This window comes from Gobius niger (genome assembly GCF_951799975.1).
Source record: "Gobius niger genome assembly, chromosome: 2".
Classification (NCBI taxonomy): Eukaryota; Metazoa; Chordata; class Actinopteri; order Gobiiformes; family Gobiidae; genus Gobius; species Gobius niger.
In genome coordinates, this window is record NC_136853.1 from 47,052,962 (window position 1) to 47,071,536 (window position 18,575).

An 18,575-nucleotide genomic window follows, 5' to 3' on the forward strand; every position below is an offset into this window, starting at 1 on the left:
GCACTATTGTATATTTACCACATCTCGCCCGCTCTAACCTCCTGAGTGCGTTTAATCAGCGCGTTAAACAGAGTCTCAACCAAAACCTGGCACATTTGCAAACGTCTGACCTAGGGCTGTGCAATTAATCGAAATTCGATTACGATTTCGATTACAACAGTAAACGATTACAAAATTAGCATAATCGCAAAAAATCGATTATAATTTTTTTTTTTTCAAATTTTTTATTTTTTTCAATTTTTTCAATTTTTTTTTTTTTCCCACATTTTTTTTCAAATTTTTTATTTGGGGATTTTTGTCACTTTTTTATGGATCTTTGTCTTTTTTTTTAATGGATTTTTTTCTTTTTTTGATGGATTTTTATCATTTTTTTTGATGGATTTTTGTCACTTTTTTGATGGATTTTTGTCTTTTTTTGATGGATTTTTGTCTTTTTTTGCTGGATTTTTGTCTTTTTTTGCTGGATTTTTGTCATTTTTTTGCTGGATTTTTGTCACTTTTTTGCTGGATTTTTGTCTTTTTTTTTGCTGGATTTTTGCCTTTTTTTTAATGGATTATTGTCTTTTTTTGCTGGATTTTTGTCACTTTTTTGCTGGATTTTTGTCTTTTTTTGCTGGATTTTTGTCATTTTTTTGCTGGATTTTTGTCACTTTTTTGCTGGATTTTTGTCACTTTTTTGCTGGATTTTTGTCTTTTTCTGCTGGATTTTTGTCTTTTTTTTATGGATTTTTGTCTTTTTTTTGCTGGATTTTTGTCTTTTTCTGCTGGATTTTTGTCTTTTTTTTATGGATTTTTGTCTTTTTTTTGATGGATTTTTGTCTTTTTTTGCTGGATTTTTGTCTTTTTTTAATGGATTTTTGTCTTTTTTTGCTGGATTTTTGTCTTTTTTTGATGGATTTTTGTCTTTTTTTGCTGGATTTTTGTCTTTTTTTTGATGGATTTTTGTCTTTTTTTGCTGGATTTTTGTCTTTTTTTGCTGGATTTTTTGTCTTTTTTTTGATGGATTTTTGCCTTTTTTTTGCTGGATTTTTATCATTTTTTTTTATGGATTTTTGCCTTTTTTTTCATGGATTTTTGTCTTTTTTTCATGGATTTTTGTCTTTTTTTTTGATGAATTTGTGTCTTTTTTGATGGATTTTTTTAAAGGCAACAAATAATCGTTTGAATAATCGTGATTTCAATTATGACAAAAATAATCGTGATTATTATTTTTTCAATAATCGAGCAGCCCTAGTCTGACCTACATTTGTCACGTCACGGGGCTTCACCCACTTCTAAATCCACTGCTGATTTCTGTTTTCTTCTTCCTGTTCCCTTTAGGTGATCGCGTCACCGGCCGCTCTAAGGGATCTCTCTACGTTTATCTGGAGCCATGTCCCATTGATCAGCGCTCTCCAAACAAACCCCATGGATCCGTCTCCGCTCACAGCTGTGTCCACACCGCCTCAGTGCCGCAGTCCAGCCAAACCTGCCGCCGTCTGAGCTCCCACTTCACCAGGAAGTTATTCACTTCTGTCCAGGTTTAAACATAAAAGAGGAGGCTTTTATTTATTATCAGAATTAGGGCTTCGAGGCGTGAAATTCTCCTGGATATAAACACGTTTCTCAGGATCTTCCGTTCTTCATCATGTACGGAAGTTCTCGCTCCGTGTCCAAACTCGACGTGGTGGGCTCCAATGGAAACGGCTCGGCCTCCGGCAGCCCGGGACGGTCCCCGCGCCTGCCCCGCTCCCCGCGCGCTGGACACCGGCGAAACAGCGGGAACATGGCGGCGGCGGCGGCGGCGGCGAGCGGACTCACCGGCTCCGGCAAGACCCTCTCCATGGAGAACATCCAGTCCATAAACGCGGCGTACGCCACGGGGGGGCCCATGTACTTCACGGACTCGGCCGAGGACCCGGCGGACCTGGGCAGCCTGAGCAGCGGGCTGAACCCCTCCCTCCCCAAAAGCACCATGACGCTGGGACGGGCCGGGGCCAGGGTGCCGTACGGGGTGAGGGCGGCCTTGATGGGCAGCAGTCCCAACATAAACAGCGGAGGAGGAGGGGGGGGCGCGCTCGTGCCCGCCGACGCCATCGCGTTCGGGGGAGAACTGCAGACCCAGCCCCCCCAGGCCTCCACGGTGCCTCACTCCATGAGACAGGTGGGTTTCATCTGTTTACTATTATGTAAAGTATGCAAATTAACCTCCATCTTAGGGTTAGAGTTAGGCTTAGCAGTTGTGCAAATGTAACGCGGATTGACCTCTGACCTTACTGCCCAGTACTTTAACGATACTTGGTTTTCGATACCGACACCTGAACGATACTTTTTTTGATGCCTTTTGTGTGTTTGCGTTAGTGTCATTCGTTTGAGGTGAAATACAAGAGGTGTTTTCTTTATTTTTAACACATTTTTTCAGATTTTTTCCCAAATTGTCTACATTTCCCCCCCCCAATGTTTACAAAACATAAAATAAGAAAAAACTTTTTTCCCCAGATTTTCCCAATTATTTTCAATTTTTCCCCAATTTTTTCACTTGTTTTTCCCACGTTTTAATCACTCTTACATTTCGATGAACCAAGAGCATCAAAACTTGAATATAAAGATTTATATTTCTTCTTTTCTGTACCTGCTTTCGATATTTTTTCATTACCAGCAGTCCCTAAACCTTTTTTTTGTCGATACCAGACTGGTGTTATTACTGTGCCCAGCCCTACCAGTGTGAAACCTCATTTGAAAGCCAAGACCTTCTAGTTTCTAAAACTACATTTTATGTCTACGATCTGTGTGAGTGAAAAACAACTTCTCTCATCACAATATGTGGCGTTCACGATTTAGAATGTGATGATGTCATAATGTCAGGTGGAGGGCGGGGCCAACACAACTCTATGGGAGAAATGCAGTTTTTGTCAGAAATCTCCAAAACGAAAACTGACAAATGTTTTTCCTCTTCAGTGTCTGATCGTGATCGGATTCACAAACCTGTGAGATTATTGTTAAGTCTGAAAGTCCTTTCTATTGGACATCACACTCATGTTTTCACATATTGTCACCACCTTTTGATGTTTTTCAGAGAAAATAACTGGACATTAGTTCATATGAGCCGACAGAGGAGACGATGAACTTTGTGACAGTTTTTGTTTCATGTGGATTCCTCCAGTAATGACTGAGATATGAGCCAAAAATATGCATTTTGTCAGTTACCGTCAGTTGCTCCACCTCCATTTTAAACTATAGATACAGACGCATCTCGTCATAGACGGCGTGGCTTCGCCGAGGGGGAAAATAGAATCTTTAGAGAAACACAATTTTCCCTCTTTTTAGCCATTTTCTGGTGGAATATGAACTTATTTATCACATAAATAAAGTCCAGTGTAAATCGGGCCCATATTGATATTTTCTCACAGCAGATTGTTCAGTAGAAGTGAAAAAACGGCAGTTGTAGCTAGTGCTAGCTAACCGTTAGCATTAGCCCGATGCTAACATGTAGCATCAAGTTAGCATTCTTCGTTATTCATGTATTTATGGGCTGTTGAACCACTTTGCTCCTCCCCATGTCTCTGTGTCTTTATTTAGTAGAAACTAGATTCATAATTCAGCATTTGTTAAATTTTGTCCAAATTGTTTTCCCCCTTAACTGTTTTTAAACATGACCATATATGGGCGATTCCAGAGATGCCGTCTGTATCTATTGGCTCTTTAGAATGTTGTGATGTCACGTGAACGCCACCCGTTCGTAACCCTGGCGCTCTGATCAGGGGGGACGGTGAGTAACAGGTTAATGTTAGAGCAACAACAACTTATCGAGTTATCGGAATTTTGAAAGAAAAAAAAAAATCCATATTGATAAAGTATTTAATAGTGCTGTCAAAAATGTTGCCTTATCAGTGCGTTAATGCAAATCATGTTTCATGGCGTCATTGGAAAAAGTACCGGATCCGATGATGAAATTAAAAAAGAGAAGTTAGCGGTTTGTGCGGAGGTCGAGCGCTGAAGCCGCATTTTGAGGGACTATTTTCTAGCAGATCACGCCGCCGCCGCGTCGCTTATACAACCACGAAGCTGCTCAAATATAAATGCAAAACAGTTATAATGATTCTATTAGCACAGACATGTATATGGTTAGTCTGGTGTTATCAGTGATTTGCCTCAGGTGCTCTGTGGAGCGGGTCACACTGTTTTTAATACAGGCTAGCTGATACCATAGACATGCACTAGCCTTGCATTAGCCTAGCACCACTAAGCTCTTCAAATATAAGAACTGCATGAATTTAAGAAAAAAAATATCTCCAGAAATCAACAACACTCTGGATAACGAGGAAATGAGGCCCTATGTCAAAAATCCTGAAATATCCCTTTAAGTTGCCGTGCGAAATGCAAAGCGGAGCCACACGCTCTTCCAGTCACGTCGCGGCGTTTCGGGGAGAGCTCAGAGACGGAGCTCTGAATGAAAGTGTCACAGGGATTTTTTGTGACTTTGATAAAAAAAAAAAGCTCTTTTGTTTCCACATTATTTTGCTCGACAGGATGAATCAGCAGCACCAGGGTGAAAGCTAAACGGCCAGTTTGCATCCAACACGCCTCATGTCAGGGTAGAACGCCGTCATAAACCAAGACCCGGGGACTCCTCCTGGGTGCTCCGCCTCCCCCACTTTAATTCATACATTTTTTATTACATTTAGCTTCACTGAGCAACCTGTGAAGAAATATACATCCATCCACTGATAGAGCTGTGCAATTAATCGAAATTCGATTACGATTTCGATTCCAACAGTAAACGATTACAAAATTAGCATAATCGCAAAAAATCTTTTTTTTATTTTTTTTCCAATTTTTTTTTATTTATTTTTTTTCATTTTTTTTTTCTAATTATTTTTTTCAATTTTTTTTTTCACATTTTTAATTTTTGGATTTTTGTCACTTTTTTGCTGGATTTTTGTAATTTTTTTGATGGATTTTTGTCACTTTTTTGATGGATTTTCGTCTTTTTTCTGCTGGATTTTTGTCTTTTTTTTGATGGAATTTTATCACTTTTTTGATGGATTTTTGTCTTTTTTTTATGGATTTTTGTCACTTTTTTTTGCTGGATTTTTGTCACTTTTTTCTGCTGGATTTTTGTCACTTTTTTGCTGGATTTTTGTAATTTTTTTGATGGATTTTTGTCACTTTTTTAATGGATTTTTGTCATTTTTTCTGCTGGATTTTTGCCTTTTTTTATGGATTTTTATCATTTTTTTTAATGGATTTTTGTCTTTTTTTATGGATTTTTGTCACTTTTTTTTATGGAATTTTGTCACTTTTTTATGGATTTTTGTCTTTTTTTCTGCTGGATTTTTGTCTTTTTTTTTTGCTGGATTTTTGCCTTTTTTTATGGATTTTTATCATTTTTCTAATGGATTTTTGTCACTTTTTTGCTGGATTTTTGTCACTTTTGCTGGATTTTTTAAAGGCAACAAATAATCGTTTGAATAATCGTGATTTCAATCATGACAAAAATAATCGTGATTATTATTTTTTCAATAATCGAGCCGCCCCGTCCACTGATTCAATCCAAGACACTTAAAGTTCTTCCCAACGCCTGCTTCCTCCACACTCTCACCACTTACACACTTTTAGATTTTTGCAGAAATCCGTCTGCTCTTTCGTGCCTAAAACGTGAATTTCACACGATCACAAGTAATATGTAGATCTTGCATAATATTGCTCACAACATTTGAACATTTCTAAGCGCATTTATGCTTTTAGATAATCACGTTTAAAGGAGTCTTGAATGTGTTTTAGTCACATCTTTCGTGACATCCAAGGGTTAATGTTTTCTTACTTCCTCCTCTAAATAAAAGAAGAGCTGTGTGGTACATACAGTATGACAAACACACAGAGGCCCGTCCTCCCACTGACTCTGCAGCATTAGTCATGCGCTCGTCTCCGCTCGCTGCCACTGAATCCCTCCTCTCACCGCGCACTAAAGGACTCAGGGCGTCTTACTTAGGGCAGGCTTTGTATTAACATTGGTATGAAATGGGATCAGCAAATGTCCGTCATGTTTCTCCTAAAACACTCTTCTCTGCCCACGATCATCTGCAACATTTATTCCATGTTTAAGTGTTTATTGTGCTTGAATTTACTGGGGTCATGTGATTGGATGAATAAAAATAATTAAAAAAAACTTCGCAAAATTACTTGAGTCCTAGAATCTGTCAGAATTTGGGCCTGTACATCAGTGTTAATGTCGTCGACTAAAATATTTAGTCTTAATTTGAGTCAAAGTGATATTTTTGTGACTAAAATTGGACTAAAACTAAATGAAAAGTTTCTCATGAGACTAAAACTGTGACTAAAATGTCCAGATGTTTGAGTCGACTAAAATCAGACTAAATAAACATGAAAAGGAGAGACTAAAATCATCCAAACTTGTATTGAGCGTCTGAAAGAGCCTCAGATCATGTTTAAAGGATCAGCTCTGAGCTTTGTTCATGTGGAGCAGAAACATGAAGCAGAGGAACAACATTAAACATGATTAGAATCAATATTATCAATGCAAAGTCCACTACATTAGTCTGACATTTAGTCGACTAAAACTAGACTAAAATTGAAAAGATTTTTTCGACTAAATCTCGACTAAAATTACATTACATTTTAGTCAAAAGACTAAAAACAAATTAAAATATGTTGACAAAATTAACACTGCTGTACATGCCTTTCAGTCATGTGACATTTGTTGTTATGGCGGCCATTTTGAATACCGAAGTAGAATTATGCAGTACTACAACATGTAACAATGTCTCTACTCAGAATATAAAAGTAAGACAACTGTGCATTTGGATGTACTCGGAATCATTGCTCAAGAAGAAACCAGTGAGTCAGTGTTCAAGACGTTAGCATGCTACCGGTTAGCACGGTGTAGTTGCGGAGGATGTGGACGACCACGCACACCTGCTTGTGGACCACGTCAAGTGGGAAATTGTGCCAATCCACATAATCCACCTTTATGGGAGGAACAGTGACAATGACTATTCGTAAATCTGGTGCAAATCAAAGGTATTTCTTCAAAAATAATTAAGATTTGTAATCACTTTGTAATTGTAATCCTTTCACTATAATTTAAATATGCTAACTGATAACAGAGAGCGACCACCTCGCAGACTTTAGTGAATATCTCCGTGAGTAAATGACGTACCTTTTATTGCGTTGGGAAGAAGAGGGGCGGGGCTTTAAAATGAGCCCATCCATGGCCCTCTAAACCTGTGGGAAGCAAAGGTTGCGTTGAAAATGTGTGCCGTTGCCATGACAACTCGCTAATGTTAATATTTAGAGTCTTTGTCCACGATTTGTATATTATAATTATGTGATCATGTGACTACAACTTGAACAAGCCCATTGGATTCCTAGACGCCCAAAACATGGGGTTAGAACCAAAGTGACTTGTCTAGGATGAATAATAAAGGAGGATCTCGCCGCCCTCTTGGACGCCATCTTGGAAACTAGAAATGCAATGGCTGCGCCATTGCGATTGACTGCGGAATTGCGGGAAGCGAATGCAGAAATTGCATAAACTGTTCAAATTGCATAAATTGCTTAATTTGCATAATCTAATTTGCATAAACTGGTAAAATGCATAAAATGTCATGTTGCATAAACTGTATAAACTGCATAAAGTGGTAAAATGCATGAATGGATTAATTTGCATAAATCATATAAATTGCATAAACTCTTTAAAATTCATAAATCCTAAATGGCATAAACTCTTAAGTTGCATAAACGTTTCAAAATGCATAAAGTGGTTAATTTGCATAAATTGTTAATATTGCATAAACTTGTATATTCCATAAACTGGTCAAACTGTTGAAATGGCCTCAGGGCTTGATTGGCAGAAGCACAAATGGCTGAAAGGCGGAGTTTCCCCATTGGCTGGATTCCCACATACACACTAATGCAAAAATGTCAAACTCCCGTATAAAAAAACTGGAAATCTGCAGAAGGACAATTTTTTCTCAAAACCCACAAGTTGCAGAAGCTGAACCTGCACAAAGTGCAGAAATTGCAGAAAATGCAGAAAAAAGTGCAGAAAAGCCTGGATTTGCGGCAGCTCCATTATAAGTCAATGGGAAAAATCTCCGACATTTTGGGCGATTGCGGAAAAACCGTAAGTTGCAGAAAGTCCCAAAAGTAACAGCACCTTCTCCTCAACATGCGGAACGTTTTGATGCATAACTTGCATAAATTGCACAAAGCATGAAGGTGCTGAAAGCTGGAGAAAATCGGGAAAAAGATGGAAGAGGAATAATAATAAAGAACATGAAAACCAATAATTGACTGCGGAAGAATTCCGCAGTCAATCAATTAGACCTTTCCAGTGGTCAGATTATGGTCGACTTTTAGTATGTTGATAAGCAAACCTGATACTACAGAAAACCATTGACAAACCTTTTGTAGCAATTTTTTTCGGGGTCAAACCATATATGCAGCCGGCTATTTCAGCAACATGTGACAGAGGTCAGAGCTGTTCATACATGTGAGCCACACATGTGTTTATCGTGTTGAAGCCATTGACAGTTGCTAACCGGTAGCATGCTAACGTCTTGAGCAGCTTAAACACTGACTCAGACTGAGACTCTGTCGACATGACAAACTGTAAAAATCACAGAGAAAGGTTTTCTGTTGTCTCTTTGATGGGTTCATTCAGTCTTCAGAGTGAAGCAGATCTTTAGTAGATCCTGCTGTTGCTCCACAGACAGAGATATAGTGCTTGTATGACATAAACGTGTGCTCTCGGCGGCACGGTAGCGCAGAGGTTAGCGCTCTCGCTTCACAGCTAGAAGGTCCCGGGTTCGATTCCCACCTGGACGGGGCCTTTCTGTGTGGAGTTTGCATGTTCTCCCCGTGTCTGCGTAGGTTTCCTCCGGGCTCTCCGGTTTCCCCTACCACTAAAAACATGCACAAGGATGAATGATGTGTGTGAGTGAATGTGTGGTGGTGTCAGAGGGTCCGTTGGCGCAGACGTGTGTAGTCGTGAAAGCACTTCTGACAGTCTCCCCCAGGGGGCGCTGAAGCTACAAACGTAGTTTACACCGAGTGTGGAGTGAATGTACAACTGTCTCATGTAAAGCGCTTTGTGACCATGTCTGTGAAAGGAGCTATATAAATAAAGATCTTCTTCTTCTTCTCTCAAGGGTCGTGTTATAACTGTTATCTTCACTGGAAAAAATGCCATCTTATCTCTGAAAAATAGCTTGATTTATACTTGAAACGAGACTTTTGATGCTGATTTTGACTAGGTTTCGACTCTTCTTGAAAAAAGATTTGCCAATGGAACAAGCCTTAATTTGCTTAAAATAAGACAAAAAAAACCTGAAATGAGACAAAATGGTCAAAGACAAGAAAAATCTGTCTAGTTCCATTGGCGATCTTGTTTCAAGACGAGTCAAAACCGTATTAAAAGCAGCATTAAAAGTCTTATTTCAAGCACTTTCAAGTCATTTTTGTTTAAGATAAGATTTCATTTTTTCCAGTGTTCATGAACAATGATTACGAGTACATTAAAAACGCCACTATCGATCAGTTTTCTTTCATTTTCATCCTGAGTACAGATATTGTCACATGTAGTAGTACTGATTATGCTACTTCAGTATTCAAAATGGCCGCCGGAACTATGCGTGATGTCACTGGGAGGAAAAAGTGAGTACACCGTTTGGAATTTCTCACATTTCTGCCTAAATCGGTCACTTACTGTGGTCAGATCTTTATTACAATCAGGGGCGGGACTGAAAAACTAAAAGCTTCTTGACCGAAGAGCAACAGTGTAATGCCTGATTTGAAAGCTAAGACTTACAAAAGTGATTGAGACTTTTTGTCACGTTGTCGCCACATTTTTGTCACGTTTTTGTTGCTTTTTCGTCACTTTTTTGTTGTGTTTTTCTGGCTTTTTTGTTGCTTTTTCCCATTGCTTTGTTGTGTTTTCGTCTCTTTTTTGTCATGTTCTTGTGGGTTTTTGTTGCTTTCCGGGCACATTTTTGTTCCGTTTTCATCCTCATTTTCGTCGCTATTTTGATTCTTTTCTTTTAAGCTTTTAGATTTAGGTAAAGCTCGGTTAAGGCGGGGGATAAGAGATGAAAATGGAGAGGCCAGACCGGTGGCCCGAGAGGAATGATTAAACAGTGTCTGCTTGAACTAAAACCGCCCAAACATTTACATTTTGTCATATTTTTAGGCAGAAATGTGAGAAATTCCAAAGGGCGTACTCACTCTTTCCTCCCACTGTATGTGAAAAAACAAAAGGAAGGGACTTTTTTTGTATTTGAGCCAACGTTTCGCTCCACATCCAAGTAGGGCTGGGTTTTCCATACCGGTACTTTAACGATACTTAGTTTTCGGTACCGATACTTCATTATTTTTCATTTAGAACCATAAAACAGATGAATAATGTTAATTTATTCTTTTCTTTCCATTTTATTTCTTTTTTTTGTTGAAAACTTTATACATTTTTGTTTAATAATACAAAATAACCCACACAAAACTTCAAATCAAGCCCTCCCCTTGAAACAAACTAAGCCGAACAAACAAACAAAACAAACATATGATAATACTCACACAATGCCACAAGTAAAATTCACAAAACCAAATCAAGTTTTTCTTCAGCATATTTTCAAAAGGGTTGCCAGATTTCTGACAAAGATGCATCACTGCCTTTAAGGGTCTGTCTTATGAAATATAGAATGTTATTTGTTTAGGTGATATCAGGGCTGCCCGATTATTGAAAAAATAATAATCACGATTATTTTTGTCATAATTGAAATCACGATTATTCAAACGATTATTTGTTGCCTTTAAAAAAATCCATCAAAAAAGTGACAAAAATTCACCAAAAAAAAAAGACAAAAATCCATCAAAAAAAAGACAAAAATCCATTAAAAAAAGACAAAAATCCATCAAAAAAAGACAAAAATCCATCAAAAAAAGACAAAAATCCATCAAAAAAAAGACAAAAATCCATCAAAAAAAAAAAAAAATCCATCAAAAAAAATGATAAAAATCCATCAAAAAAAAAGACAAAAATCCATAAAAAAAAGACAAAAATCCATTAAAAAAAAGACAAAAATCCATCAAAAAAAATGATAAAAATTCATCAAAAAAAGACAAAGATCCATCAAAAAAAGACAAAAATCCATAAAAAAAAGACAAAAATCCATAAAAAAAGACAAAAATCTATCAAAAAAAGACAAAAATCCATAAAAAAAAGACAAAAATCTATCAAAAAAAGACAAAAATCCATAAAAAAAGACAAAAATCTATCAAAAAAAGACAAAAATCCATAAAAAAAGACAAAAATCCATCAAAAAAAAAGAGAAAAATCCATCAAAAAAAAGACAAAAATCCAGCAAAAAAAAGACAAAAATCCAGCAAAAAAAAAGACAAAAATCCATCAAAAAAAATGATAAAAATCCAGCAGAAAAAGACAAAGATCCATAAAAAAGTGACAAAAATCCCAAAATTAAAAATTAGAAAAAAAATGTGGGGAAAAAAAAAAATGTGAAAAAATTAAAAAAAAAAAAAAAAAATTCTAATCGATTTTTTGCGATTATGCTAATTTTGTAATCGTTTACTGTTGTAATCGAAATCGTAATCGAATTTCGATTAATTGCACAGCCCTAGGTGATATGAATCTGGGATTACGCCAAAGAGAGCCACAACTGGGCAAGGGTCCCAAAGCAGTCTGAAAATATCAGAAAATGTCCTAAAAATACAAGTCCAAAATGACAATAATTTCGGACAACTCAAAAAAGTAGGAAAATATGTACCAGGTGTTATTTTACAGCGTTCACACTTGGGATCGGTGTTTGAAAATCTCTTGGACAGTCTGTCTTTTGAACACGATGTTCCATTTTATTTCTTTTACATTTGTATTAGTTGTTTGAGATGAAGCTTCCTTTAACAGCAGGCGAAAAAAACCTTTCCACGTTTCTTAACAATTTAAATGAAAAATGTCCCCCCTAAATTTTTCTTCAAATTTTCCCCCATTTTTTTTTTCTAATTTTACCCAAATTTACCTCCCTTTTTTTTCCTTCCGTTTTTCCCCCACGTTATTTCCCTTTTTGACCATTTTTGTGTGTGTTTTTTTTTACTTGTCTTTCCCTTTTTTTTTTTCTTTTTAAATTTGTATGACCAACAGCATAAAAACTTACCGGTACCTGCTTTCGATACTTTTATTTTTCCGATACCGGTAGTACCCAAACCTTCATTTTCGATACCGTAGGGCTGTGCAATTAATCGAAATTCGATTACGATTTCGATTACAACAGTAAACGATTACAAAATTAGCATAATCGCAAAAAATCGATTATAATTTTTATTTTTTCACTTTTTTTTTTTTTTTCAATTTTTTCAAAAAAAAACATTTCCCCACATGTTTTTTCTAATTTTTAATTTTGGGATTTTTGTCACTTTTTTTTATGGATCTTTGTCTTTTTCTGCTGGATTTTTATCATTTTTTGATGGATTTTTGTCTTTTTTTTGCTAGATTTTTGTCATTTTTTTGATGGATTTTTATCATTTTTTTTGATGGATTTTTACCTTTTTTTGATGGATTTTTGTCATTTTTTTGATGGATTTTTGTCTTTTTCTGCTGGATTTTTGTCTTTTTTTTGATGGATTTTTGTCTTTTTTTTTGATTAATTTTTGTCTTTTTTTGATGGATTTTTTTAAAGGCAATAAATAATCGTTTGAATAATCGTGATTTCAATTATGACAAAAATAATCGTGATTATTATTTTTTCAATAATCGAGCAGCCCTACGATAACGGTCCCCAGCCCTACATCCAAGGAGGCGTCTGACAATTTGATGAGAAAATCTGTAACGAGAGATGGATCTACTATAAGATCCCAAAACGCCCTGTATTCCTTTTAAGGATCGATGTTTTCTTCCTCCAGGTCAGGGACGGAGCCATGACGGACCTTCAAACGCAGCTGCGGGAGGTGCTGAGAGAAAACGAACTCCTCCGCAGAGACGTAAGGACACGCTGCTTTTAAAATGTCTGTTTCATTTTTAAACATGGGTTTTTGCTTCGCCTGCAGCTGGAGGCGAAGGAGTCCAAGCTAAGTTCCTCCATGAACTCCATCAAGACGTTCTGGAGCCCGGAGCTCAAGAAGGAGAGAGCGCTGAGGAAAGACGAGGGCACGAAGATCACTGTGTGGAAGGAGCAGTACAGGGTGGTGCAGGACGAAAGTCAGGTATGCTCAGAGTGCACGGTCACAAAGGTCACTTACAGAGCCAGTATCAGGCCAGTGTGGAAACATGTGAGCTGTGGTGGCACCAGAGGACAATACAAGTTACATCCAAGAAGTTTGACCAAAGTATGTTGTGTTGTATGTAGAGCTCAGCTGGTATTTGAGGCCGATATATGGCTTTAACGTGGGGGGGTTGTTTGAGCCCGAATGATCCTGGAGCTCTGTTGTCGGGGCTTTATGTCCCTGGTCGGGTCTCCCATGGCAAACAGGTCCGAGGTGACGGGTCAGACGAAGAGCAGTTCAGAAGACTCATATGGACAGTGTTAAATCAAGGACCATGACGCCGCCCGGCATGGCGCAGCCGGGGCCCCACCCTGGAGCCAGACCTGGGGTTGGGGCCCGAACGCGAGCTTGTGCTGAGGGGGAGGAGCCTGAGCTTGTGCGGGAGGTTGTGCTGGGGGGAGGAGCCTGAGCTTGTGCGGGAGGTTGTGATGGGGGGGAGGAGCCTGAGCTTGTGCTGGGGGGAGGAGCCTGAGCTTGTGCTGGGGGGGAGGAGCCTGAGCTTGTGCGGGAGGTTGTGCTGGGGGGGCGGAGCCTGAGCTTGTGCGGGAGGTTGAGAGATACCGGCTGGATATAGTCGGGCTCGCCTCCACGCACAGCTTGGGTTCCGGATCCCAACTCCTGGAGAGAGGCTGGACTCTCCATGTTTCTGGAGTTGCCGCGGGGGGAGGAGCCTGAGCTTGTGCTGGGGGGGAGGCGGCGGGCTGGGGGGGGTCTGCTCATAATGCAACAAAAGCCTGACAAACGCATGGAAACACAACAAGGAAACATCTTAGATGAGTTTTATAGGACTTAGCTTTAAGATGAGCTTTTAGATTTTGGTAAAGCCTAACTGGAGAATATGCGCTCTGTTAAAGTGGGGGTTAAGAGGTTAATACGGCCCATTATACATGACCAGGCCTGACATGCAAAAGGGAGATCCTACATAACTGCTGTTTCTAGTGTGTGATTACTATTATATATATATTATACAGTCAGATGGAGAGTTGTACTTGTTAAACGGTCCTGGTCCTCCTGGCAAGTTCGAAAACCGAATGTGGCCCTTGCACCAACACGTTTGCCCATATCTGGTTGAGAAGCATCATACACTGCATTACAGGCGAGACGATCGACATTGGCTCAGAAAAGCTCACATCGATCGGCCTCTGGTTGTGGTGCTTCGTTCGTTTCCTCGTCTGTATTTCTGCTCAAACAGATCTGTTCGCAAATCCTCCGGCGTCGTCATGTTTGTTTTGGCGTGTGTTTTTGCCGGCCAGATTCACAGATCACGCTAGATTTCATCTCGCTGCACACACACACATCCTTGTACTGCTGTCTTAGTGAGGACACTCATAGACATAATGTATTACCCAGACCCTAACCCTAACCCTTAATCCTCACCCTAACCCTAATCTAAACCCAATTCTAAGCCTAAAACCACATCTTGAACCTCAATCAGTCCTTCAAATAAGTGAGGAGCCCCCGAGATGTCCTCACTTTACAAAAATGTCCCCACTCTGTTGGTTAACACACTGCAAAAAGTAATTAACTAGATCAGTATAAACATCTCAATATGAGCATAATAATCCAAACTTTAGTTGTTTTGACGAGTTAAGAAGTTGTTGGGCATTTGTCCTGGATTATTTCACTTGTTCTGATATGTTTCTGACTCGTTTCGATACATTTCGTCCTTATTTCAGGTCATTTTTTTTGCCAATGGGGAAAGAAAATTGGTCTTGTCTCATTGGCAATTTTACTTTCTTATTTCAAGCCAGATTTACCCTAGAACTGGTGTGAAATGTCCTCAAACAAGCAAAGCAAACTGGGTCCGATCAGGAAAAGTGTCTAAATGAGTGAAAACCGCTCAAAACAAGAAACATTTCCTCAATTCAAGTCATTTAAGCCAATGCTTGATGTTGACTTTTTGTAGTGCAAAACTGGTCTTCACAATGTCACAAGTACAAGAAAACGCACACACACACACACGCATATATCCTTGTACTGCTATCTTAGTGAGGACACTCGCAGACATAATGAGCCTAGCCCTGGACCCTAAGCCCCTAACCTTCATCCTAGCCCTAACCTTAACCCAATTCTAACCCTAAAGCCACATCTTGAACCTCAAACAGTCCCTCAAAGAAGTGAGGACAACACAAAATGTCCTCACTCTGTCACTCTGTTGGTTAAAAACTCAAACTGGTCCTCACAATGTCATAAGTATAACACACATACACATACACACACGTTTGTAATGCTATCTTAGTGACATAATGTGTTACTCAGACCCTAACCCTGAACCCTAAACCCTGGATCCTAACCCTAATCCTAATCTAAACCAAATTCTGACCCTAAAACCACATCTTGACCCTCAAACAGTTCCTGAAATAAGTGAGGACCACACAAAACTTAACTCCCGCCTGAACCGAGAGGATCCTTTTCCTCACGTCATCAGATTTTTTTCCCAACATGTTTTTGTTGGGTGTTCAACTCATTTTTGTAACTTTTTGGTCATTTTTTATCACATTTTTGTAAAAAAAAATTGTCACATTTTGTCACATTTTTGTCACATTTTTGTCATTTTTTTGTCACATTTTGTCACATTTTTGTCACATTTTTGTCATTTTTTTTAATCAATTTTTTGTGATTTTTTGTCACATTTTTGTCATTTTTCCGTCAATTTTTTGTTACATTTTGTCACATTTTTGTCATTTTTTTCGTCAATTTTTAATAAATTTTTTGTCACATTTTTGTCATTTTTTTAATCAATTTTTTTGTCACATTTTTGTAAAAAAAAATTGTCACATTTTGTCACATTTTGTCACATTTTGTCACATTTTTGTCATTTTTTCGTCAATTTTTTGTCACATTTTTGTCATATTTTTTTTATCACATTTTTGTCATTTTTTCGTCAATTTTTAATGAATTTTTTGTCACATTTTTGTAATTTTTTTTAATCAATTTTTTGTGATTTTTTGTCATTTTTCCGTCAATTTTTTGTTACATTTTGTCACATTTTTGTCATTTTTTCGTCCATTTTTTGTCACATTTTTGTCATTTTTTCGTCAATTTAATGTCAATTTCTTGTGACATTTTGCCACTTTTTCGTCACTTTTTTTCTCACATTTCCATCGTTGTTTTCGTCTCAGTTTTGTTGCTATTTTCAAACCTTTTTTCCAGAAGCTTTTGGATTGGGGTAAAGCCAAACTGGAGAAAATGTGCTCGGTTCAGGTGGGAGTTAAGGGGTTAGGATTATTTGTATTTTTAGACAAACCAACTCATAGATCTATACAAAATCCCAGCAGACCGTCCCTCCGGAGCAGACGATCTAGCGCTAACCGTCATCTTGCACGTTTCCTCCTGATGCACAAAGACGGCCTCTGAAACGCTCCGCCCCCTTCCCCCCTCCCGCCCGTCGCTCTGTAGCCGTGGGTTCGCCGTGGTTCGGAAGTCTCGACACTTCAGGGTGAACAGATGAGGCCGGTGTCGGTCGGGGGACGTCCAGCTGCCAGATCGTTCGGAGAGACATCTGGATGAGACGGATCCTCAGCCACTCTGGCACCAGCCTGGAGTTTTACACGGGGATTATGGTGGTGCTAAAGTCGCACTCTCGGCCTCGCTTTGACCCAGTTTACAGCTGAAGTGTGTCGACTCTGAAAGGGAAACTTCTCTTAAGCAGCGCTCGGTGTTTAAGATATCATTTAGTCTCAAAGGCACAAACTAACATTTTAAAATTGAATTAGTATGTGATCATCAGCAGCAGACTCTCAAGACGGGTCATTTATTTTGCAGAGTACATTTATTTTTTCTAAATCTGTAGGGCTGCTCGATTATTGAAAAAATAATAATCACGATTATTTTTGTCATAATTGAAATCACGATTATTCAAACGATTATTTGTTGCCTTTAAAAAAATCCATCAAAAAAGACAAAAATCCATCAAAAAAGTGACAAAAATCCATCAAAAAAGTGACAAAAATCCATCAAAAAAAGACAAAAAAACATCAAAAAAGTGACAAAAATCCATCAAAAAAGTGACAAAAATCCATCAAAAAATGACAAAAAAACATCAAAAAAGGACAAAAAAACAAAAAAGTGACAAAAATCCATCAAAAAATGACAAAAAAAAAAAAGTGACAAAAATCCATCAAAAAAAAGTGACAAAAATTAGAAAAAAAACGTGAAAAAAAAATGGCAAAAATTTTTTTGGGGAAAAAATAAAATATATATTGAAAAAAAATATTATAATCGATTTTGGCGATTATGCTAATTTTGTAATCGTTTACTGTTGTAATCGAAATCGTAATCGAATTTCGATTAATTGCACAGCCCTAATCTGGAATGAATTTTTTTCTAGGGAAGAATATTCCATATATAGATTTTTTTTAATATAGGATTTGTCACTTCTTTAGGGGTGATTAGCTTATTTGCTGTAAGAATATCTGGTCACATCACGTATGACTTAAGACCCTTTAACTGCTGACATCATCAGTGACATCATTAGTGACATCATCAGTGACATCATCAGTGACATCATCAGTGTCATCTGGAGGCAGGAAGTGATCAAGAGAAATAAGATTAAACTAAAACTAGCGATTGTAAGTGTAAAACTACGACTATAACATGTGGTCCCGTTGTGGCTTAAGGTGCGAGAACAAGAGGAACGACTTTTGAGACGATAAAATAAGGTTTATTTGATATTTCCGTTAAACATTAAACATTTGTTTATCGTTACTATGACAACAGCTACAATGGAAATCGATAGATACAGACGCATCTCTGGAATTGCCCATATATGGTCATGTTTGAAAACAGTTAAGGGGGAAAACAATTTTGAAAAAATGAACATTTTCTCTAATTATTCAAAAACTGCTTTAACAAACGCTGAATTATGAATATAGTTTCTACTAAATAAAGAAACAAAGACATGGGGAGGAGCAAAGTGGTTCAACAGCCCATAAATACATGAATAACGGAGAATGCTAACATGATGCTACATGTTAGCATCGGGCTAATGCTAACGGTTAGCTAGCGCTAGCTACAACTGCCGTTTTTTTCACTTTTACTGAACAATCTGCTGTGAGAAAATATCCATATGGGCCCGATTTACACCTGACTTTATTTATTTGATAAATAAGTTCATATTCCACCAGAAAATGGATAAAAAGAGGGAAAATTGTGTTTCTCTAAAGATTCTATTTTCCCCCTCGGCGAAGCCACGCCCCCTTCTATGACGAGACGCGTCTGTATCTATAAGAATCTCACTTCCTGCCTCCATACCATGGTCTGGGTGAATACTGGATTCTGATTGGCTGGTGCATTATTTTGGTGTAACC

At 38.0% G+C, this 18,575-nt stretch overlaps 1 protein-coding gene across 2 annotated transcripts in view; it reads left to right on the plus strand.

The window, feature by feature from the left end:
- Window positions 1–1,624: 1,624 nt before the first annotated feature.
- The window catches only part of LOC306960088 (ELKS/Rab6-interacting/CAST family member 1-like), a gene marked incomplete at its 3' end in the record, with an annotated part of 300,396 nt that continues 283,445 nt past the window's right edge, over window positions 1,625–18,575 (plus strand). For both annotated transcript variants that reach the window (XR_013792655.1, XM_079552392.1), the window contains exons 1-3: window positions 1,625–2,143; window positions 12,907–12,984; window positions 13,051–13,206. Coding sequence is in view for 1 of the 2 variants with exons in the window: in XM_079552392.1 (XP_079408518.1) it covers window positions 1,628–2,143; window positions 12,907–12,984; window positions 13,051–13,206 (750 nt within the window). The remainder of the gene's footprint in view (window positions 2,144–12,906; window positions 12,985–13,050; window positions 13,207–18,575) is intronic.